This window comes from Crocuta crocuta, unplaced genomic scaffold, assembly GCF_008692635.1.
Source record: "Crocuta crocuta isolate KB4526 unplaced genomic scaffold, BGI_CrCroc_1.0 scaffold176, whole genome shotgun sequence".
In the NCBI taxonomy this organism is placed as follows: domain Eukaryota; kingdom Metazoa; phylum Chordata; class Mammalia; order Carnivora; family Hyaenidae; genus Crocuta; species Crocuta crocuta.
The window spans coordinates 7209369-7234065 of NW_027531905.1; the positions used below are offsets into that span (position 1 = coordinate 7209369).

Below are 24697 nucleotides of genomic sequence, written 5' to 3' on the forward strand. Positions count from 1 at the left end.
GCCCCTCCCCCCCCCCCCCCCCCCCACATCCATCAGTCCTCAGTTTTTGTCAGCCTCTTGAATTCATTACAAAGCATTATTGGGCTGGTTAGATGGGTATGCCTTCACTGCCTTATGAATATTTCTTTCAAACCTGTGCCCTTGATCCAAGATGATGACTTCCCTGATGGAAGACCAACCATTTCACTGGGATAGAGACAATTAAGAGGAAAGCAGATTTGGAAACAAGCCACTGCTTACTAGCTGTGTTTCCATGAGCAAATGTCTAAGACTTTCCCAAATCTAAAACACCACAAATTTTGTATATCATTAAAACAGGAAAAGTTGTGTCAATAAAATTATAAGGCATCACTGACTATATTATAATTTTAAAAATATTATGTAAACATTTCTGTTTGTTCTTTCTTCATCTGCCAGATGGAGACAACTACAGGAATTCCTTTCCAGGAATACTGGGCCATGAGTGGTAATATATGCAAATTCCTTTTCACAAAGTAGATGCTAAGTAAATGTCAGCCACTTCTGAAACAGAAACAAATGTGTGAGTTGCAGCTGGAGAGCTGCTAACCAACTGTAATGGCCATCGTCAGACACACTGTTTCCTATTGTAGTTTAAAGAAGCACATTCAGTTGGGAAGGGAAGAGCAGATGTTAGTTGTTGGCCAAACAAAATATGGTTTACCAAAACTGAATCATGAAGAAATAGAAATTTTGAATAGGACATTAGCTGGTATGGAGATTTAAGCAGTTATCAAAAATCTCCCAACAAAGAAAAGTCCAATAATGGTTGGCTTTATTGGAGAATTCTACAAAACATACAAAGAAGAATTAAAACCATTTTTTCCACAAGTGTTGGCAAGAATGTGGAGAAAAAGGAACCCTTATGCACTATTGGTGGGAATGCAATCTGCTACAGCCACTATGTGAAACAGTATAGAGGTTCCTCAAAAAATAAAAATAGAACTTTCCTACAATCTAATAATTACACTACTGGGTTTTTATCCCAAAAATACAAAAACAGTAATTCAAAGGGATTCATGCACCCCTATGCTTATTGCAGCATGATTTCCAATAGCCGAACCATAAAGCAGCCCAAGTGTCCATTGATAGATGAATGGATAAAGAAGATGGGCTATATATATATATATATATACACACACACACATATATATGTATATACATATATATACATATATACGTATATATATATACATATATATACGTATATATACATATATACGTATATACGTATATATACATATATGTATATATATGTATATATACGTATATACGTATATACGTATATATACGTATATATACATATATGTATATATACGTATATACGTATATACATATATATACATATATATGTATATACGTGTATATACATATATGTGTATATACGTGTATATACATATATACGTATATATACATATATACGTATATATATTCAATGGAATATTATTCAACCATAAAAAATGAAATCTTACTTGCAACAACATGGATAGAGCTAGAGAGTATAATGCTAAATGAAATAAGTCAGTCACAGAAAGACAAATACCATATGATCTCACTCATATGTAGAATTTAAGACACAAGACAAATGAGCAAAGGAAAAAGAAAACACAAACAGAAAAAGAAACTGTTAACAAACTGATGGTTACCAGAAGGGAGGTGGGTAGAGGTATGGGTGAAACAAATGATGGGGATTAGAGTACACTTATTTTTTTTTTTTAAAAATGTACTTTTCTCATTCTGGTAAATAGGCATTTCCAGCTTCAGAAGAAAAATCAGAACATTTCAGCACAATAAAATATGCCATCAGCTTATTCGGGTATTATAAGTAAAAACGTCTCTGTTCATACCACCACTGCGTAGTTTTTAAATTGAAATGAATCTCCAAGTTTAATTCACTTTTCACTATTTATATATTTTTTGTTCACATTTATGGTGTTGGCTTTTACCCCACGCTTGTAATCAATATTATTTTTTCTTTTTTCTTTTTTTTTAAAAATATTTTTATTTTATTTCTAGGAGAGAGAGAGAGAGAGACAGCGTGAGCAGGGGAGGGTCAGAGAGAGAGGGAGATACAGACTCCGAAATAGGCTCCAGGCTCTGAGCTGGCAGTCAGCACAGAGCCCGACGCGGGGCTCGAACCCACGAACCGCGAGATCATGACCTAAGCGAAAGTCGGACGCTTAACCGACTAAGCCACCCAGGCGCCCCATATTATTTTCTTATTCTGGTTTGATGCTGCATCAAATGATATGACTGATTCAGAGAATGCTAATCTAGGAAAACACTATCACTGCGCTTAGGTAGACAGGGCCAAGAGCGAAAGATGGTGATGGAAACACATTGGGGTTTGAATGGCTTGTCACATGTTACTATTTCTCATCTATAAAAAGGGAATAACAATACCTATTCCACATGTGGTCGTGTTAAATTTTATAATGAATGTAAAGAGCCTAATTTAGACTTGGACAGGTGCTAGGGGTTCAATAAACAATGTGCAATCTTTATGTTTTCTTATTAAACAAAAATTTAAATCTCTAGTAATTCAAAGGATTTATTTCTATATGAGAATTTATTTAGTTCTTAGTAGTAGGCTATAAAATATTTAGAAACACTGGTTATTTTTCAAATTATGGCTTTATGGCAAATTTATTCAAATTTTCATATAGGTAGATAACGTAGGGGCATGTCAAGAGTGTTCAACTTGTTTATGTCTTAATCCCTACATCAGAGATTTTATTTTTGTTTTGTTTTAAGCCAAACAGACCCTTGTAGGAAATGAAAGTTTAATAAAACTGTTCATAAAAGACATAAATCTTTAAAAAAAATAAACAATCTAAAACTCTTCCAAAAAACTGAAGAGAAGCAAACATTTCCAGGCTCGTTCTTTGATATCCACCATTACTGTAATATCAAAGCCAAAGATTACAAGAAAATTACAGACTACTGGCCCTTATGAATGTTGATATTAAAATCCTCCACAAAATACTAGCAAACCAATTTCAACAGCCCATTAAAAGTATTATAAACCATTACCAAGTGAGATTTATTCCTTTAAAGCAAGGATGGTTCAACATATGAATATCAATCCAGTGTGACGATATACCACATTAACCGATTAAAGGATAAAAACCCATATGACCATCTAAATTGATGCAGAAAAGCATTTGATAGGATTCAACACCCTTATAAAAAAATATTCAAAAAACTGTAAGTAGAATAAAAACTACTTCAACATAGTAAAGGTCATATATAAGAAGCCCACACCTAACATCATACACACTGGTGAGAGGAACAAAGTTTTCCTCTAAGATAAGGAACAAGGCAAGGATGTCCACACCCTACCACTTCTAAACAACGTAATACTGGAAGTCCTAGTCAGAGCGGTTAGGCAAGTAACACGTTAAAAATCCACACTGGAAAGGAAGAAGCAAATTTATCTCTGTTCATAGATGACATGATTTTATATATAGAAAATCCTAAAAATTTCACAAAAAGATTGTTATAATAAACAAATTTGCAAAGATGCAGGATACAAAATCAACATAGAAAGATCAATTGCATTTATATACACTAATGATGAACAATCCAAAACGAAAATGAAGAAAATTCCATTTATAATACCATCATAAAGAATAAAATACTTAGGAATAAATCTAACAAAGGAGGTAAAAAAACTTGTGCCCTAAAAACTACAAACATTGCTGAAATTAAAGAAGACACAAATTAAAATAAAGGCATCCTGTGTTCATGGATTGGAAGACTTGATTTTCTTAACATGTCCATTCTACTGAAATCTAACTACAGATTCAATGCAATCCCTATCAAAATCCCAGTGGCATTTTTTTGCATAAATATAAAAATTCATCATAAAACTGATATGGGGTCTCAAAGGACCCCTAATAACCAAAACAATTTTGAAAAAGAAGTGAGTTGGAGTACTGACTCTTTCTGATTTCAGAACATACCACAAAGCTACAATATGGTACTGGCATAAAGACAGACAATAACAAGGGTGCCAAGACCCAGTGGAAAAATTGGATATCTTTTTGTGGAGGTCATCAAGAAAACATGACCACCAGTTGACCTATCAGCTGGACCCAGGTAGTCAGAGATTCTTCACTCCCTCTTCTGTCCTTGAAATATGGCTTCGCCACTCTCAGAAGATGCCCCAGAACACAGCCTTGAAATAATGATATGGTGCTGAGATCATTTGGAGGGTATACTGAACAACCCAGTAAAGCCTCTATATAGACTTACTAGATTTGGCGGGTGGAGGCAGAGATCTACTCATTTGCAGCCACTAAAGACAAGCTCATATGTAAATTCCTTTGCTTATTAAACCTGCCACCTACCAACTTGGATAGCCTTGCCTTTTTCTTCAATTTTTCCCTGCACTGTGAATATGAGGACCAGTTTCAAATTACATCTATGAAGCTGAGGATCTTGCAAACCAACAATGTCCATATCCATACCCATATCCACGTCCACATTTAATATCCATACCCAAAAAAAGTGAAATTGGACTCTTACACTCTATACAAAAATCAACTCAAAACATTAAATAGGGACACCTAGGTGACTCAGTTGGTTAAGCATCAGCCTCTTGATTTTGGCTCAGGTCATGATCTCATAGTTTGTGGGATCGAGCTCTGCATCAGGATCTGTGCAAACAGTGTGGGTTTGGGATTCTCTCTCTCCCTTGCTCACGTCTGTCTGTTTTCCTTCCTTCCTTCCTTCCTCCTCCCCTCCCTCCCTTCCCTTCCTTTCTCTCTCTCTCTCTCTCTCTCAAAGTAAATAGAGAAACATTTTCAAAATGGATTAAATGGATTAAAGGGGCACCTGGGTGGCTCAGTAGGTTAAGCGTCTAACTTCGGCTCAGGTCATGATCTCATGATTTGTGAGTTCAAGCCCCACATTGGGCTCTGTGCCGATGATGTGGAGCTGGCTTGGAATTCTTTCTCTCTCCCTCTCTCTCTGCCCCATCTGGGCGCTTCTCTCTGTCTCTGTCTCTCTCCAAATCAAAATAAATAAATAAACTTTAAAAATGTATTGAAGATTTAAATGTAAGACCCAAAACCGTGTAACTTCAAAGAAAACATAGGGGAGAATCTTCATGACATTGGATTTGGCAATGATTTCTAGACTATGACACCAAAAGCACAGGCAACAAAAGCAAAAATAGACAAATACCACTATATTAAGTAAACACTTTTGTGTATAATCAGGCAACCTGTGGAATAGGAAATAAAAAGTCAACCTATGGAATAGGGAAAAAAACATATTTTATTACAATATTGCCAAAGGACTTGAATATACATTTTTCCAGAGATGGTATACAAATGGTCAACAAACAGATGTATGGAAAGATGCTCAATAATACAAATAGAGAAATGCAAAGCAAACCACAATGAGATACTACCTTGCACCCATGAGTATGACTTCTATCAAAAAAGCAGAAAATACCATGTTGCCCCTCATGTGGACAAACTGGAACCCTGATGCGCTATTAGTAGGATTATAAAATGGTGCGACCACTAAGCAAAACAACATGATGGTTCCTCAAAAACTTAAAAATGGAACCCCTATTCCCACTGTGGGTACAATTCTAAAAGAATCGAGAGCAGGGTCTCAGATATTTGCACACCCATGTTCATAGCAGCAATATTCACAATAGCCAAGATGGAAGCAACTCAAATGCCTATCAATAAATGAACGGACAAACAAAATGCAGGATATACATAGAATGCAATATTTTATTCACCCTTAAAAAGGAAGGAAATCCTGTCACAAGCTAAACACGGATAAAGTTTGAAAACATTACACTAAGTGGAAGAAGTCAGTTACAAGAAGAACACACACTGCATGATTTTGCTTACACGAGGTATCTTAGGTAGTCAAATTCATACAAACAGAAACTAAAATGGTGGCTGCCAGAGGCTGAGAGGAGGAGGAAAGTGGGGTTGTTTAATGGGTACAGAGTTTCAGCGTGCCAGAGGGAAGAGTTCTGGAGATCTGTGTTACGACAGTGTGACACGTGTAACACCACTGAACTGTGCACTTAAAATGGTTGATATGGCAACTTTGATGTTATGTGTTTTTTAATACAATAAACAGAATATGGTTTCTCAATTCTTATTTTTATTTTTTCAAAAATAACCCTTTTAATTTTCCAACCTATCTCTCTATTTATGGTGATTTCACAAAATGGAAAACTGGGAGTTTTACCTATCTACCTACAGAGGGCTCGCCCGTCATCTGACAAGACTTAAATCAGTCACCATTCTTTTCTCAGTTAATTAAATGGAAATAGACTTTTGATTCTCTTCTTTGAAGCTTAAAATTGTATCTCCTATTGCTCTGTTTCCTGCATGATGACTGTTCTGCCTGAAACCTATGTGAACATTTAGAGAGAAGGCTGGTGACCCACAATGATTTTAAAAGGCATTTCTGTTATTGCTTACACTATCCTATTAGCAATTCTTTATGTTAGCCTGATCCTGAATTCTCACTTCCTATAATTCACACTTGAGTCGGGCAGGGCTTGGTACCTGGTGTTGGTTTTAGTCATAAAGTAAACTCCTATGTAATTTTGAAAACAGTATTAACAATATGACCAAATGTTTAGTCCCCACGTGTTAGGATTCTCACCTCTAACAGCTTTAAACAGTTAGTGATTTCTTTCTTCAAATTTTCCTCTGCCAAGTCTCGTGATCTTTCTTCAAGCTTCACTCTTTTCTCCAAGGTGAACCAGTCACACTTAAATCCCAAGGATAATCTGAGAAATTCAGCCTGTTGTCAAAATAATGGGAAGGTGAGGGGAGAAAACTGGATGTAGTGAAATATTTCACAGTTTAGTACTGGACTGTGCGGAGCCATTACTTTCTTCTCCCAGCAACATAATGCTGGCCTACGTTGGCCTACACTTGGTCACTGCCAAGCTAGCCAGACACCAAATGTATGATAGCTTGTGTAAAAGTTAGAAGTGATTATAGACAAGGGAGTCATAAACATTTTTTTAACTTAAAGGGAAAAAACTCACCTCTACCTCCTTCTCATTAGCAGAAGTGCTGTAGGATAAGAAAAAAAATATTCAAACATAATTCAACAGAAAAGCGAAAAATGTGAGCATGCAATATGAAACACTTACTTGTCACTTTGTTTAAAGTTAACCGATTTCACAGTGGTTACAGGGAGAGAGGAAGCAGCAGCATCTATTAAAAGACAATAAAATATTATTGGGTTATAAAGGCTTGGTTGAAGGCACAATCAAAATGTCCCTCTCCACTGTAGGCATTTCATTGAAGTATGTCTGAAAAAACAGCCAGCTAACAACGCAATTTATAAATATAAGATAACGTTACATTATGCTATTGGGATCACGACATTAAAATCATTGGCTCACTCGTCACAATGTGAATAGTCTGAAACCTGAGGAGTCCAAGTGCTCTCTTTGCATTCGAATGTTTATTTGACTTGATCCCATGGCTAAATGCATACCTTCCTCTGGTACTTTGGTCCTTCTTTAGATCAAGGCTTTAACAGCAGCAGTAGTCATTGAAGTAATAGTAGTGGTAGTAGTAGAGTAGTAGTAGTAGTAGTAGTAGTAGTAGTAGTAGTAGTAGTACAATAGCATCATCATCATAATGGTAATAATCACAGCAACAATAAACATGGTATCAACCATTCGTCACAAGTTTACTATACGTCAGTCCCAGAACAAAGCTGTTTACATATAATGATAGTCTTCATGACAAATTCCCAAGGAGCATATATTAGTTATGAAGAGTATAGAGGTGGAAAAAAAAGCTGGGTTAAGTCCCAGCTTTGACCTTTATAGCTCTGTGACCTGGAACAAGTCACAACGTCATCAAAACATCTATAAAGTAAGGATGATATTACTTTTCTTTTCTTTCCTTTTTTTAAGTAGACTTTAGGCATGCCCAGCACAGAGCCCAGTACAAGGCTTGAACTCATGACCCTGAGATCAAGACCTAAGCTGAGATCAAGAGTTAGATGCATGGGATGCATGGGTGGCTCAGTTGGTTAAGTGTCTGACGGGCTCAGGTTGTGATCTCACAGTTCGTGGGTTTGAGTCCCCTGCATTGGGCTCTGTGCTGATAGCTCAGAGCCTGGAGCCTGCTTCAGGTTCTGTGTCTCTCTTTCTTTGCCCCATCCAGTGCTTGTACTCTGCCTTCTCTCTCAAAAAATATAAAACATTGAAAAAAACTTTTAAAAATATTGGATGCTTAACCAACCAAAAATAGGTGCCCCTACTTTTCTATAGTAGTTTCTATGAGAACTTTGCCAAGCATTTTCCACCTGCTTTATACCTAATTTATTCAATCCTCAGAGCAAACCTGTGGTAGGTACTGTATCATCCAAAGTCTACAGGCTAGGAAACTGAATTATAATTTACCTATCTCACTTGAGTACATATTGGGGGGAACTAAATAAAACTATGCACATGAATAATTTAGTCCCGTACTAAGCATGCAATACATTCTCAATAAAGATGACTGTTTCTTTTGTTTGTTTTACTCATCATTTCCGTTTTGCAGATGCAGAAATTGACAGGTTAAATATCCTTCCAAATCAGCTAGTCAGAGAATGACCCAGCAAAAAGTCTGTGTGACTTCAAAGCCTCAAATCTATCCGAATGGAGGTGAAATGGGAAGGGAAGCATATTAGCATGTATTCTTTAATGGTTTTTTTTTTTAATTTCTAGGATAGAGAGAGAGAGAAAGAGAGAGAGAGAGAGACAGCGTGAGCAGGAGAGGGTCAGAGAGAGAAGGAGTCACAGACTCTGAAACAGGCTCCAGGCCCTGAGCTGGCAGTCAGCACAGAGCCCGACCCGGGGCTCGAACCCACGAACCATGAGATCATGACCTAAGTGAAAGTCGGACGCTTAACCGACTAAGCCACCCAGGCGCCCGTAGCACGTATTCTTTAAATACTTAGTCTTATTTACTTTTGGATGGGATAATAAAAAAAGATCTCAAAGTAGAGCTTAGAATTTACTACCAACATTGGTATGGTTCTTTGTTCACAATAGTGTAGAAGTTATTACAAGTCCTTTGGGGCTTAATAGTTAATGTAACATAAATGGGGCTTTACAAACATGATAGAAATTGAAGCAAGAATCAGTTTTATTGGCTGATTTTATCTGGAGATGCAGAATTATAGGCACATCTTTCCTCAAAGATTTCACCCATTAAAATACAAGCAAGGAACAAAAGTTCACACAGGGGGCTGGGAGAGAACATTCCTTACCTCCTGCAGCACATTCTTTTCTATGCTCATCTATTGTTTGTGGTTCCTCTTTAGCTTCCTAAAATCATAAAGAGATTTTATTGCTGTACATAGAGTGGAAATCCTTCATAACCAATCATTTCCCAACTTCCTGTCTTGTCCCAACCCTGCTCTATCAAAAACACTGTGGTATTTAAATACCTGACTTAGGGGTTAGGAAGAAAACAGGACTAGCTCTAAGGGGTTTTCCAATCTCGTTGAGGTACAAAAGAGAAATATATGAATAGTGATTCAAGCTACCGCAAGGCAAACTAGGACTGATTGCCAAATAAATGAGATGTGAATAAATAAGTTCTCTACAAAGATAGGTGGGACACAGCATGGCAGAGAAGCATGAAAAGTCTCTGCAGACGAGAAACATGCTGGGGCTTGATGGAGAGGTAGGACTGGATGGATGAAGAGGTGGGGGTCATCTGGGACTATCACATGTAGCTTTCCAGAAGGGCTGTTGGGGAACTGGTGGCAAAAATAGCAACTAGGATTGTGTCACGTAAGGCTTTTACTCCGTATAAATACATTTTAAGGTCACTGACCAACTATCCTACAAACATGTCTATACAACAAGAATTACCCTAATAATAGGCAGGGTTGTACTATACTGCCTGGGAAAATCTAATAGAAAAACAATAGGTATAAAATCCTTTTTATGATGATAATTAGTCAAAATTCTCAGAAATTTTCTGTAAAAAGTCTAAGGCAAATTTCCTTGGCAGACCCACTGATACCATGTCATGGAAGTTTTAGAGAATTGAAGCAAAGACTTTGACAAAATGTAACAAATGCAGTAATAAAGGAAAAGCACTGGATCATTCTTGTCAACATTTAAATATTCTTCAGTTTCCTGAATCCCCCCTCAGCACCCTAATCTCTCCCAGCTGTGGCATCCTCCTCCTCTCCTTTGTGACCATGCTTCTTCCGGGAAGAATTGTCCACAGGTGCAAGTTCCAGTTTGTCAGCTCCCATCCGTCCCTCCACCCAACACTCCCAGAAAACCGCCCTTCCTGGTTATCAGCGAACTCTCTATTGCCAAATTCAATGGAAAATCTTCCGTCTTTATCTTACTTGACCTCATTGCAGTGTCTAAAATGATCTATGTTCCCCTCCTCCATGAAGATGTTTCCTTCCTTGGTTTTCATCTCCTGATGTCCTCCCTTTGCTACAGTATCTCCGTCTGAGTTTCTTCAGTCATTGCCTTCTTTTCTTAGATAATGGAATAATCAAGAGTCCATTATTATTTTCTGTGTGCTCTTCCTGCTCTTTCTGTGTGCTCCTTGGGAAATTTTATCCACATGCTTGGGTTTTATTTGCTCATAACTCACAAATGTGTGTCTACTCCTAAAAACTCTAGGAATGAGTTGATGAATATAGGTATCCAGGCATACATATACATACACATATATACATACATACACATACATACATGTATACACACACACACATATATGCGTTCCTGAATAGCATTCAATACCATTCATATATATACACACACATATAGATGTATATACACACACACACACATATATATACACATATATAATGTAATATTTCAAAGTATTGATGTGTCACATCAGCTTGAAACTTGACTTGAACTAATCTTACTTTACCCCCAAACTCTACTTTTCTTACTGCCTCCCTGTTCTCATGAAATCCTATTCATCCTGTAGGCTAAGCCATAAGCCTGAGTATCTACATTTTCCCATGCACCCCCCATCCCACCCTGGTTATCAGTCACCACTACTCTAAATTCTGTCCCTTAAATCTCTCCCAAATTAGTCTCCTTTTATCCATCCACACCATATTGATAGTATCTTCATCCCTTGCCTGAATTATTAACGGCATCCTAACCAGCATCCCATCGCCGTTACTACATTTTCTAACGCATATTTTTCAGTTTATTACTATCTTGTCTTGAAATGAGAAAAAAATCTTTTTCTCAGGAGACTACCATGAAAGATTAGAGGACTCAAATATTCCTCTATTATTTTATAAGGGGAAGTCACTTTTGGCATGTTTGCTAGCCAACACTACACTCTATATATACTTTACACCACAAAGGATGATTCCAAATCACATATCCAATCATTCCACTTCCTTCAGACTAGAATACTATAAAGCTTTTTTCTACCCTATTGCCTCAAATGTATCTATGCCACAACCATCTCTCAACTTGAGTTAGCTTTCATAAGTCTCTGTTTATTAAAACCAAATGGGCCCAACTAAAACAATGTTCGTATACTGAAAACACAGCACACGCACATGCACACGCACACACACACACACCTGTATATATACAATACAGAGAGGGATTAATACATATATAAGACCCTTGAGGAAACATGGAATTGGATCCATAGTCTACAAGTTACTCTCTGATAATTATCAATTCATACCGGTGGCAGTGAACCTTCTCTTTAAGGAAAGGAACTTAGCTTTTTTTCTGTAAACATTTAAATAATGTTGTATAGCAGTTTTCCAGGTCCCTGGATAGCATTCAATACCATTCACAAAGTACTTCCTCCATGACACTGTCTGGCTTCCTCCCCCAAATATTTTTCTTATATATCACTAACCACACTACATAATTATATATTAGTGAGTAACTGTAGGTTTCTTCCCTTAATTAAAACATGTTCTCTTAATTAGAACATATCTTTAAGATAAATATTACTGTCTTATTTAACTTTATTAACTCATTTGTTTACTTAAAAGCCCTCCATTGATAGATATTTAGCTTGTTTCCAGTAGACCTTGGATGAAGAAATGAGTGAATGAATGAAAAAACAATGTGGAGTAAGGACATCCTAGCCCAAATTCTATTGTGTGACCTTGGACAAGGACTCTTGGGCACCACGTCTTCATCAATAAAACATTGGTGTGATTAAATTCTATTCACTTAATATTTTGAAAGGATAAAATCAGTGCTTTTAAGACCATCTTACAAATTAAATGGACAGCACCACCATCATACTATATCATTACTTTTATTGTTAACGCATGTATATTTCCTTACCAGATTTAATGTGGTTTTGTCCGCACTCACAGAGCCTTGAATTGCAATATTGTCAGGAGCTGGACTTTTGCCTGTGTGAGAAAGGGAACACACTGAAGAGTTGTCCGAGTGTAGTAAAAGAGGAAGAAATAGTGAGGGTGGCAATAGGAGCAGACTAGTAAGTGGTGAAGATCTTAACACGTGAGACAAATTATATACTAAAAAGCTTTAAAAGCGTCCATTGATTCAAGGTCAGGACTAGAGCAGCTAAGACTCCCAAGGAAGCTAGCCCTATAAGACTTTTTTTTGTTTTTTGTTTTTTTGTTTTTAATAGTTTATTGTCAAATTAGTTTCCACATAACACCCAGTGCTCATCCCCACAAGTGCCCTCCTCCATGCCCATCCCCCCCTCCCCGCACATCCATCAGTCCTCAGTTTTTGTCAGCATTCAAGAGTCTCTCATGGTTTGCCTCTCTCCCTTTCCCCCACCATTTCCCCCCTTCTTCTCCCCCTTGTTCCTCCGTCAAGTTCCTCCTAATCCTCCTATACGTGCAAACATATGATATTTGTCCTTCTCTGCCTGACTTATTTCGCTCAGCATAACACCCTCAAGGTCCATCCATGTTGCTACACATGGCCAGATTTCAATGGGCAGAAGATATGAACAGACACTTCTCCAAAGAGGACATCCAGATGGCCAACAGACACATGAAACGATGTTCAGCATCCCTCCTCATCAGGGAAATACAAATCAAAACCACACTGAGATACCACCTCACACCAGTCAGAGTGGCTAAAATGAGCAAATCAGAGAACTCTAGATGCTGGCGAGCATGTGGAGAAACGGGCACCCTCCTACACTGTTGGTGGGAATGTAAACTGGTACAGCCCATCTGGAAAACAGTGTGGAGGTTCCTCAGGAAACTAACACTAGAACTCCCCTATGACCCAGCAATAGCACTGCTAGGAATTTACCCAAGGGATACAGAAATGCTGATGCATAGGAGCACATGTACCCCAATGTTCATAGCAGCACTCTCCACAATAGCCCTATAAGACTTCTTAATAGAAATTAATATCTGTATAAATGACCTTCAAATAAGTTTTTAAAATCTTTTCTAAGGATGCTGCTCCTTTTAATCAAACACATTACTAGTCTACTTATAGAAACTGCATGAAGGAAGGATGAATAATCAGTCACTTACTAGCTTTCTTATAGCTTGACAAACAGGTTTTTAAAAATTACATATGTAAGGTTGATAACCAAGTATGATATTCTTCCAAAATATAGTATCTTTCTAAAAAAGAAAGTCATCAAACTAAGAAATGAAGGCAGTATTAACTTATGCCATTTCTTTTTGTAATTTCCCTTTTTTGTACTTTATTTGTACTGAAATGTTCTTGATAATGATTTTCCTCTTTATATGATCCATTGTCTTGAATTTAATTCAAGGCAGGCACAAAGGTCAGCAGCTATAAACAGGTTGTGTTTCTTTTATTTTTTTTCTTTTATTTTTTATTTATTTCTAGGAGAGAGAGAGAGAGACAGGGTGAGCAGGGGAGGGTCAGAGAGAGGGAGATACAGACTCTGAAATAGGCTCCAGGCTCCGAGCTGGCAGTCAGCACAGAGCCCGACGCGGGGCTCAAACCCACAAACCGTGAGATCATGACCTAAGCGAAAGTCGGACGCTTAACCGACTAAGCCACCCAGGCGCCCCGGTTGTGTTTCTTTTTTAAAAAAAGGAATAAAAAATGTATTATATTTTTAAAAATTGTATAGAAATAAGAACAAAGTGAAAAAAAAATCTTTCCCCAATGAAGTTTCAAGTTTCTGTTAACTTTTATTTATTTTTATTACTTAAAAAAATTTTTTTTAATGATTATTTATTTACATTCAAGTAGTATATAGTGCAATAATGATTTCAGGAGAATACAGTGATTCATCTCCTATATATAACACCCAGTGCTCATCCTTATTTTAGTTTTGAGAGAGAGAATACAAGAGGGCAAGGACGGAGGGGGGGCGGTGGGGACAGAAGATCTGAAGCAGGCTACTCAGTGGGAGTAGCAAGCCCAAAGTGGGGCTCAATCTCATGACCTTTGAGATCATGACCTGAGCCAAAGTCAGAGACTCAATGGACTGAGCCACCCAGCCTTCCCATGTTTTCATTAACTTTTAAGACAGAGAATAGATTCGTATGGTCCATAAATTTAAAAGTATCAGTATTCTATGGTGAAAATTTTCCCTCCCATCCATGCCTGCCAGAAACCTACTTTCCATCCCTATAGACAATGTTCTTTAATTTTTGTCTATGCATACATAAAAACTTCTTCTCCTCCTTTTTCCCCACAAAAATTTACATGCAATACATAATGTTTTGTATTTGTTTTTTTTTTTAAGAGACAATAGTTCTTTGACATCCTTCTAAGAAAGTTTCCTTATATGTGTTTATGGATGTATATTAGTATTCCATTACATGGAGATGCCAATATATATTAACTAGACTTCTTTTGATAATTAACTTGTTTTCAATATTTTGTTATTATAGACACCACTGCAGTAAAGAAACTTTTACAAGTCATGTGTGTACTTAGATCTATAGGATAAATTCCCAGAAACCAAACTGGTTTATCACAGGAGATGTGCATTTAACATTTTGATACCAGCAAATTCCCCTCTATATTAATTACAATGATTTACATTCCCTACAGAAATGTAGGAGATTCCCTTTTTTCCCCATAGCCTACCCAACAGACTATAATAAAATTTTTGCATCTTTGTCTACACTAGTGAAAATGGTACCCTGGTTTAGCTCTAATGAAAATTTCTCTCATTCTGCGGATGGGATGGGGAGGGGTGCCTGGGTGCCTCAGTAGGTTGGGTGTCCAACTTTGGCTCAGGTCATGATCTCACAGTTCTGGGTTCGAGCCCCACATCATGCTCTGTGTTGACAGTTCAGAGCCTGGAGTCTGCTTCCGATTCTGTGTCTCAATCTCTCTCTGTCTCTCTCCTGCTCATGCTCTGTCTCTGTCTCTCTCAAAAATAAATACTAAAAAATGTTTTTAAATAAAAAATTAAAATAAATAAAATTTCTCTTATTCGGTCTGAGATATCTGAAGATATTCTTCAGTTTAAATAAGGAATAGATTCCATTTCTACAATTTTACAGCTCCTTTAGTTTAGCATCTATATCTCAACTTAACTGTCCAGTTCAAACAATAGAATGAATTTTCTTTGACCGATGTGTTTTGGTGTGAACAGGAGCCTAAAGGCTTCCCATGAGTGGTAACTACAGTGATGGTTTACTAGGAATGCTTGAGAATCACTATTTTGTTTTCAGACTCAAGTAGCAGAAAACGATCTAACATATTATATAGTTCTTTTGCCTCCCGACTGGACCATCACAAATTGGCCCCTCCTTTTAACCAAATAGACTCTAGTTGGGATTCAGAGAATTTCCTAAGCAGGTGAGTCTACATCTGTGCCACAATGGAGACCCAGTTGTATCCAGTCAATCTTTGCCATTAGGAAATATTTAAGCCCTATTAAAATATATTCTATTTTTTGCTCTAGCTACAGAATTGGGGGGAAAATGGCACCTCTTGGACTTCTTTTCCCCAGACTATATCTTTTTTTTTTTAATAAGCTATTACTGAACTATGAGGATAGTTACTCCAGTGGCTTACAGGTTTGCTTACTGTTTTAAAATGGAAACTATATTTGAAAACTTCAATTCCAATAGCTCACCTGTGATCTTCGTCACAGCAGAAGCTGATCTTGTATCCTCCTCTTGCTCACGGAGTGATTTACAGACAAGGTCACCAGAAGCCATATTCAAAACTTCTGACCCAGAATCTATCAACAGGAAGAAACTCACAGCATGAACACTATGCAAAAAGAAATTCTTTGCCTATGTTCTTTTCATTTGCACTCACCTCAGCAGGTTACAGAAATCAAGCTTATAGTTATAAAACTAACACTATTTTTATATCTTTTCCAAGTTCACTCACCACTTGAAGTCACAGTACTCTCCATGGATGAAGCGTGTCTAGGAGATGATAATGCAGAATATTCCCTGTCAAACAAGTAGAGAAAATATTTTGGAGTGTCAAGTGCAAAGTATTCCTTAAAAATTAACGACATACACATTTGAATTCACACATACAAACAGGCAAACCTGGACGCGCTCTCAGGATACAAGCGTTCAACACCATTCTCCTAAACAAAAAAAAAAAAGGAGAAAAAACAAATTCAACAGTTTGACATTTGCCATTCTAGAGAGGTTGTTTTAAGCAATCATTTTCATAGAGTTTTAAACGAACTCATATTTACTTTCCTCTTTTAGAGAGGATATGGAAATGGGATCATATAGGGCAGGTTGATGTACATATTTCCTCAATGCTGCACTTGCAAAAAAAAAAAAATCCAATTTTAAATATACTTAGAGGTCTAATATTTAAAGACTACCTGATAAATTCTTGGGCAAAACAAATTCTAAACTTAAAGGGCAGATAGAGTGTATTTCATGAACTTAAGTCAAGTTGTCTTTAAACAGAACATTCTCTGTGGGCATAACACAATATTTCTATTTTTGGAAATGTTATTCAACCTAAAACATTTGACCTGGTGATTTAAAAATGGCTTTCTAATTTCTAGTTAGAAAATCATACATTTTAAACTTAATCCCATTCTCAAAGATCGGAGGGATTACGTTTACGTCAGCACCTATTACTTGGTACTAAAAAGAGCTTAACAAAACTGTGGTCCCAGCCTGCCAGGGCAAATGTCTGAAATTCTTATTTGAACTTCTTAATCTCAGTCAGGATTTCCTAATTTGGGGGAAACTTTAGGACATTAGGGTTGATTAGTTCACATACTCTCAAGTAATGTGGTAGGCATGTGGGTTACTCTTTAATAATACGTTTTTCTAATAAGTATATTTTCATTATTATTTGGTTTACATAGGAAATAAATATTAAAAACTGAAACCATTTGATGAAGACATTTACACATTCTCTAATCAGGCAGAGAATTTATTAACAGCCACAACTCAACAGGTTTCAATGGAAGAATATTGTATATCATACCCAGTATTTAGAATCTACCCCAGATAATATGGACTACCGTCACAGAAGGGTAAGGGTTTAGTATGAGTTTGCTGAATATGTAGTTATGCAATACAATTACAGCATTCAAAATTTACAGAAGCCCTTTTTATATATCATCTAATTCTCCCAACAACCTTATGAAGTGAGTTTTAGCAAGAAAATATTTACTTATTTCAGGTACAGAAAGTAAAGCCAGTGAATAAAGTAATTTCCCATGAGTATTCAGAATAGTGGTGTAAGCCTCCAAACCCAGTTCGGATGAGATGCCCTAACCCAGGCTGTTGGTGAGGCACAGACTTGTCAATTACGGTTTTAAACAGGTAGATGATTAAACATAAATGTTTACAATGTTCACCTCAAACGTTTAGAAATATCCACAGACTTGCAGATCAAGAGTTTATACCTAATCCTCTTATATAGCAATGTTGGGCAATCTTCTCTATTTCATTTTGTCTCTGCTTTAAATGCCTTTGAGTCAGACCATGTGTGCCTGAAGCCTCTCATGACTCCAGCTTGATAGAATTCAACTACTTTTCATCAAAGGCCCACTTTGTCCCAGGAACAGTGACAGAGGTGGGAGACACATAAAACTACAGTCCTTGTCACACAGGACTTTGGAAGCCAGTCAGGAAGACAAATATCTAAAACAAATCATAAATTATAGGCAGCATTCCACCGAGGAAAGTAACATGCACAAAACAGAGTGGGGTAATATTCGAATTACATTTTTTAAATGTCTATTTGTTTTTGAGAGAGAAACAGAAAACGAACAAGAGCGTGTGCAGGGGAGTGGCAGAGAGAGAGGGAGAGGAGAGAGAATCCCAATTAGGCTCTGCAATGTCAGCCCAGAGCCCAATGCGAGGCTCAATCCCACCAGCAGAACTGAGATCATGACCTGAGCTGAAATCAGACACTTAACTGACTGAGCCACCCAGGTGCCTGTGAATTACATTTTGAAGAGAAATTGTACCTTATACCCTACAGGTAAATGATGATAACCCCATCATTAAAGTATTTAATAGATTGTATTAGTAATTGTTACATGCTTATCTACCTACATTCCAATATATAAGTAAGAAATGAAGCTATAAAAATAGTAAAATATTAAGCAAACTTCAGTTTCATTGGGTATCATAGTTCATAAAATTCAACAAGGATTCATCCCTTAATAATAATTTAAAAATCAGACCCACTTAAAACCCCATAACATATAAAAATTTGATTATATATGGTTTGAAATAACACTTATTCTTATATGTATTCTAGCAGGAGGAAGCGAAGGAGAATTGGTTATATTGCACTAACTCAAAGGTCAATTTTGTCAGAAAAAAAGGCTTCTTAAACCTATTATGGTTGTGGCTACCTGTACCTGAATTTGAGGGATATGAAAGAGAATGCAGTAATTTTCTATTTAATTAATCTGGCTTCCAATATGAGAAAAACGTCATTTTTATAAACTTTAAAAAATGTCTATTATTTAAACTAAAAATACACTTTGCCTCCATTATATTACAAATGAGTCTCATTTGCTGTAATGCTCCATGTAAGCCCTTCTTCTGTTTTAATACCTTACTATGTAAAACATTTTAATCACTACATTGTTCAGGAGCAGTTGCAAGCTAAGCAATTAGATATTATTTCCAATTCATTAGTCTCACTGATCAGAAACCATCCCAATAGACAACAAACATGTCTCAGCCAAGATTTTCATAAAGTTGATCTAACAGCATTTTTTCCCTTTTTACAAGAGTAACTAGAAAAAAGTTTTGTTTTGTTTTGTTTTTTTCAAATTTAGAGTTCTAGTTAATGAAATTGGCAATATAAGTCCTCAGGGTGTCTGTGCATATTGAGTGGGGATGAGACACAACTCAGCAAAAATTTTCTAAAATTGTGCTCTTTTTCTTTTTCCACCTTCAAAAGTCACCACTTTTCAAACCGGCATCCCAGACCCACAGGAAAGCCTAACCCCCACAAAATAGCTATAAATACTTGGCAGATCATGTAAAAGATAAACTGCTGGATATATTTTAAAACCAAGGCAAGTTTAGAAACTGACAAAAAGCAAGAAAAAGAAAGTTCAGATGACAGATTTACTTACATGTAGAAGACTGGCTGTAGTCAATGAGTCTAACACATGTCGACAGCACAGAGCAGGAAGAATGTTCTTCCTGTGCAAGTCATTCAAATAGCAACCTGCATAACATTTACATGAAAATCCATGGTCCAGCCCATTTGCTTCTCACAGTAAGCGTCTAATGTAGGGTGGGGTGACCAGGTACTCATGGAACAAAGTGAGACATATTCTCACATGGGCTGGGTCAGCAAACGCAGGCCACGCATGCAGACATGCACTCACACACTCCAGGATTCTCTCAATATTTAGATAGAAAATATGAAGAATGATATTAGTATTACTAATATTTATTAGTAAGGGTAATGAACAGGCCTAGATAATCTCCCAGGGTTATTTTATTTTTGCTCTTTTAGATAAAATGTTTCTCTCTATATACATTTTATGAGCAGAGACCTTTCCACTAAACAACATTTGTGTTACCAATGTAATTTTTACTATTAGATCTATTTTAGATGATCGGTGCTACTCAAATAAATTAATGAGAAAAACCCTGAAAAGAGTCTATATAGACTTATTTCATCCTAACTAAAAAGAAGGAAAAAAAAAAAAGAAAGCCCACGACTCAGTGTTGGTCTCAATGTTCTAAAAAGGCAAAAAATGTAAAATCGAATGCCAAAAGATCACAACTACTGTAACCTAAACAAAACTAAATTTCCTTACAAGTTTTTGTTTTTTTGTTTTGTTTTTGTTTTTTTGTAACTAAAAGGACACCACACCCTTGGATCTATAGGACACACCCACCCTAAGGTCCATTTATAGTACGGTTATCAGCCAACTTCTACATGTCTCAATTTTGCAACTGGCAATGTTATTTATTCTCCAAGGTTATTAAAGCTGCACCACACAGCGTCAGAGAGAACAGGACAGACAATGGCCAGTAAATCTTCTGAGATATTTCAAAATTGAATCTGTCCTTTGTCTCATAAATCATCTCCTCCTAGTTATAGTATATCTTGGACAAGAACATGTAATAACATGGAGACCTCAAAGACGTATTTTTTTTTTTAACAGCCAAGGTAAAAACAGAAATTTATCTTCATATCCTCTGATTGCAACAAGGTATTGTCGTCTTTTTTTTAATTGACGTATGGTTGACATACAATGTCATATTAGTTTCAGGTAGACAAGATAGTGATTTGACAATTCTACATATTACATAATGCTCATAACAAGGTATCTTCTGAGCTTCACACTGCTGATAAATCTGATTCTGGGTGACAGTCACAGCTGCTTTCTGAGTGTTTACTATGAACCAGGTACTTTGCATACATCATAAAGTGTCTCGGTGGGGTCAGATCTGAGACTGAAGTAGGTAAAGAGGAGAATCAGTTTCGTTGTCAGAATCTTCACAAAGCTCCTTAATTCTCAGAGTATTTGGGAACACCCACAGGTACCTAGGTACATGCCCAATTTGGCACTTTGGTTGCTCTTCAGATTCCATGGTGGGAGCAAGTGATTAAGGAAAAGAAAACAGACTGAAAGGAAAGGCAACTGGGCCCTGGAGAGAAACTGCCACGAGTGAGGAAGAAGCTGAGGAAGTCAGGCAAAACAGACCACCGGGCCTCCCTACTGACGGAGCGATGGTACTGGAGGCAGTGGGAGACCGCTCCTGGCCACTGTCCCTCCCAGCCCGCTGGCTTGTCTCTGTATGCACCTTGACATAGAGAGGGTAATTTTAACAATCCCATCGCAAGTAGCCCGCCCCCCAACACCATCGTAGGACCTCGCTCTGAAGTACTGAGACAGGAAAGGAGAATCCTCTCTCTGCCAGCCAGGGAGTAAGATCCCTAAGGTGATCAGGCACAGAGCTCCAAAGAGGTGAGCATGGAGGGCGTGTGGGGAGTATGGGTCACAAACAAAATGCCTGCAGAGATGTGAGTGCTGAAACCAGCGTCCTTTCCCCCAAGTCTCTCAGGAGCTGAAGTCTCCTGCCCTGGGACTCACTAGTTGGTCAGGCTTGAAGGACATTAGGAGATATTGGCATACACCCCTAGAGGCTCTTGGTAATGTTGAGATGGACCCCATGGAGAAGAAAGGCCTTCCTGTTCATCAGCAAGTGGGGAAACAGAATTAAGGTTTGTCTTTTCTTTAAATATGACGGATTTGGTTTCTTTCCATGGACTGGTTAGGCCAGAATGTAGCCATTGCTGTTATGTATATGCATACATGTAATGTATGTATGTGTATATTTGAATCCTCCTAAGAACCCTGAAAAGCAGTATCTCTGTTTCATGGAGGGGGGAGGTAGGAGAGTGTCAAGCAAATTCAGAGAAGTTAAGCCACCTGTCCAAGTTTACACAGCTAAGAAGTAATAGAGCCAGTCTTAACCAGGCCTGCTTGATTCCAAAGCCTATGCGATGTGGCTATAATTCTAAATCACTACCAGAAAAATTTTAAATAAAGACAAAAGTAACAGAATAGAATAAGTAAGCTTTGTGTACCCATTCTGCAGATTCAGCTATTACCAACCCATGGCCACTCTATCTTGTCACCCACTAAACCCACCCCTGCATTGTTTTGATGCAAATCCAAGATATAAATTTTTCAGTCTGAATCTCTAAAAGGCAAGGGTTGGAAATAATTTCTTTTTTTTCCTACAATATTCCAAATAAATGAATTTTCTGGGTCAGTAGAGTAACTATTTTTGCCAAAAATGTCTTAAGCTGGGCCCCAAATTATTTACTATGAGATGTTCTTTTTGAGATAATAATCTTATTATTTTTTGCTCACTCAAATTGATCCTCTTAAGAATACGGACTTTCACTTTTACCTTAAACTGTGCTTTCTGAAAAAGACGCTAGAATGCAGCTTCTTCTATGAATATGGGAGAGGAATCCAAATAAATCTCAAGTTCTCAGGAATATCAGCCCAAAGAAAGGAGGCAGAAAGCAATAGGAGAAGGTTGTCAAATCAACAATTTCACTGAGTACTCAGTCTCAATGCTTTAAATAGGCTCTGCAGGGAGTCCAAGAATAAATAAGTGAGTAGGCATTCAACGCCTATTAGTGGGCAGCTACCATACATCAGATTTAGGCAGGGTGCTAAATGCCATTGCTTAATGGCCAAAGTCACTCTCCACAAAGCTTATGATCTACCACAGGTATAAATATAAAAAAACAAAGAATTACAATGCAGCCAGAATATAGGTGACAACAGAGAGGACAAAGAGTTACTGAGGTCTAAAAGAAGGGAGAGAACTCATTTTTTCTTGAGTGGGATAGTGGAGAAATGAGGAAGCTGAGCCCCAAAAGACATCACTTTTCCATAGTTACAGAGGTAGAGACAGGGAAAAACCTGATTTCTCAACTTCTAATCATTCCGATTTCCACTTCTAGTCTAGAAGGACTGGAGATGCTTGACCAGAAGCACTTCTTGCTACCACAAGAAAGGTTTTAGGGAATAACTGGCTTTGAAATGGGCCTTAACAGTCAAATAGGATTTGAGAAATGGAGACATGAAGAATGTTCTGGGCAGAGAGAGCAGCATAAGCAGGTTTGTGTGATATATTCTGACAACAAATGCTACTTGGTTTGGCTGACATGCAGGGATAGCCATAAGGCAATGGGGAAGGATAGAAAGATAGGTTGTGACCAGATCTGAGAGGGGCTTGAAGTCCACATCAAGTTGCTTGTTATGAAGGCTCTCAAGAGTGACCAAGATCCTAGAGTTTGAAGCCAGAGACTTAAGAAAAACACCATAATTTATGGGTCACTTGGATAAACACAGATTACACTTTTTGGGGGGTAATTTTTATCTCCTATTTCATTCTAAATCTCTATAAATGATTATTAATGAGAATGCTTAGAAAATGTTTTCTAAGGAGGATTTTCTGTTATTTAAGAGAAATAATAAAATCAGGGGGGATCTGAGGGATAGGAAGTCAGGGTTTACTCTCATGAGAGAGTGAGTCATTCAGTGAACAGGCTGCAGAGATTCTCCAGTGGAGTCGAAACCCGAAAATGGAAAGGTGAGGATTAGTGATATCAGCCACCAGTGGCAGATGTCAGACTGGTTCCTGCGGACTCTAGAAGAAACGGCATAGAATACAGCATGAGAACCTTCAGGGAATCTATAGGTTTCCCCCAGGAACATTGGGTAGGAGTTTCTATGGTGATTTTTTAGCTCCTGCTTCTTAATGGCAGGATGCTAAACAATGTCAACAACAACAACTCAGTCACATATCCTAATTAGAGTGGAGTCGGAGCTCCTTTTAGATAAAGAAGGAAGGCCATTTCTTAGCCAAAAAACTACTCTCAAGGTAATTGTGAGTGATTATTATGAGTGAAAGGTCTAAATTTAGCATTCTAAGAGGGGCCTTGTGAGAACCGTTTATTTTTTGAATTTAGACAAACCTGAATTTGAATCCCACGTTTTCTGGTTACCAGTTGAGTGATCTTGGGGAAGTTATTAACCTCTGTGAACTTCAGTTGTGTCATTTCTAAAAGCAGAGAATACCGACCACTCCAAGTTGCAGAGAAGATTAATAACATAGCATGTGGAAACGCTTTCCTACAAAGTACCTGGTACACAAGGGATGTTTGTTTCTTCCCCCTTCTTGGCAAAATCACTGCCAGATAAAAGGGAAATTACTAGTAACCAAACATCCTGTAAGCTTCCAAGTTCAACTTCCTTTATTAAACTTTACAAGAACTGCTAAGTAATAGCAAAATAGATTCATTTCCTTTTTCTTTCCTTTTCTTAGCTACTCAATAAGATGGGTATTAAGGAACAGAAAAATGTCAGATACACACATACTTAAAGGAGTATTAAGAACAAGTCCCATGACTCAGTAGTAAAAAGAACCCCATTTATTAAATGAGCAAAGATCTGGGGAGATATACCTCCACAGAAGATGCACAATGGCCAACAGGTACAAGAGAAGATGTTCAACATCATCTGTCATTAGGGAAATACATACCCAAACCTCCAAAACTACTTCACACCTGCCAATGTGTCTATAATCAAAAAACAGACAAATGTTGACAAGGATGTAGAGAAACTGGAATCCTCATGCATTACTTATGGGAATGTAAAATGGTGCAGCGACTTTGGAAATCTGTTTTGCAGTCCCTCAATATGCTAGAGATAATATATGATGTAGCAATTCCACTCATAGGTATATGTCCAAAAGAATACCC

General features: G+C 37.4%; 1 protein-coding gene across 5 annotated transcripts in view; it reads right to left on the minus strand.

Moving 5' to 3' along the window:
* IRAG2 (inositol 1,4,5-triphosphate receptor associated 2) overlaps positions 1-24697 on the minus strand; it is a 127965-nt gene that overhangs the window by 14012 nt on the left and 89256 nt on the right. For 3 of the 5 annotated variants that reach the window (XM_077774484.1, XM_077774482.1, XM_077774481.1), the window contains 8 exons: positions 16483-16535; positions 16328-16392; positions 16065-16172; positions 12338-12408; positions 9289-9346; positions 7166-7229; positions 7058-7085; positions 6667-6807 (listed from right to left, as the gene is read on the minus strand). In XM_077774484.1, the coding sequence (XP_077630610.1) occupies positions 6667-6807; positions 7058-7085; positions 7166-7229; positions 9289-9346; positions 12338-12408; positions 16065-16172; positions 16328-16392; positions 16483-16535 (588 nt within the window). Of the gene's footprint in view, positions 1-6666; positions 6808-7057; positions 7086-7165; positions 7230-9288; positions 9347-12337; positions 12409-16064; positions 16173-16327; positions 16393-16482; positions 16536-19523; positions 19625-24697 lie in introns of those variants that run through there. The other 2 variants (XM_077774485.1, XM_077774480.1) reach the window with 2 other exon arrangements.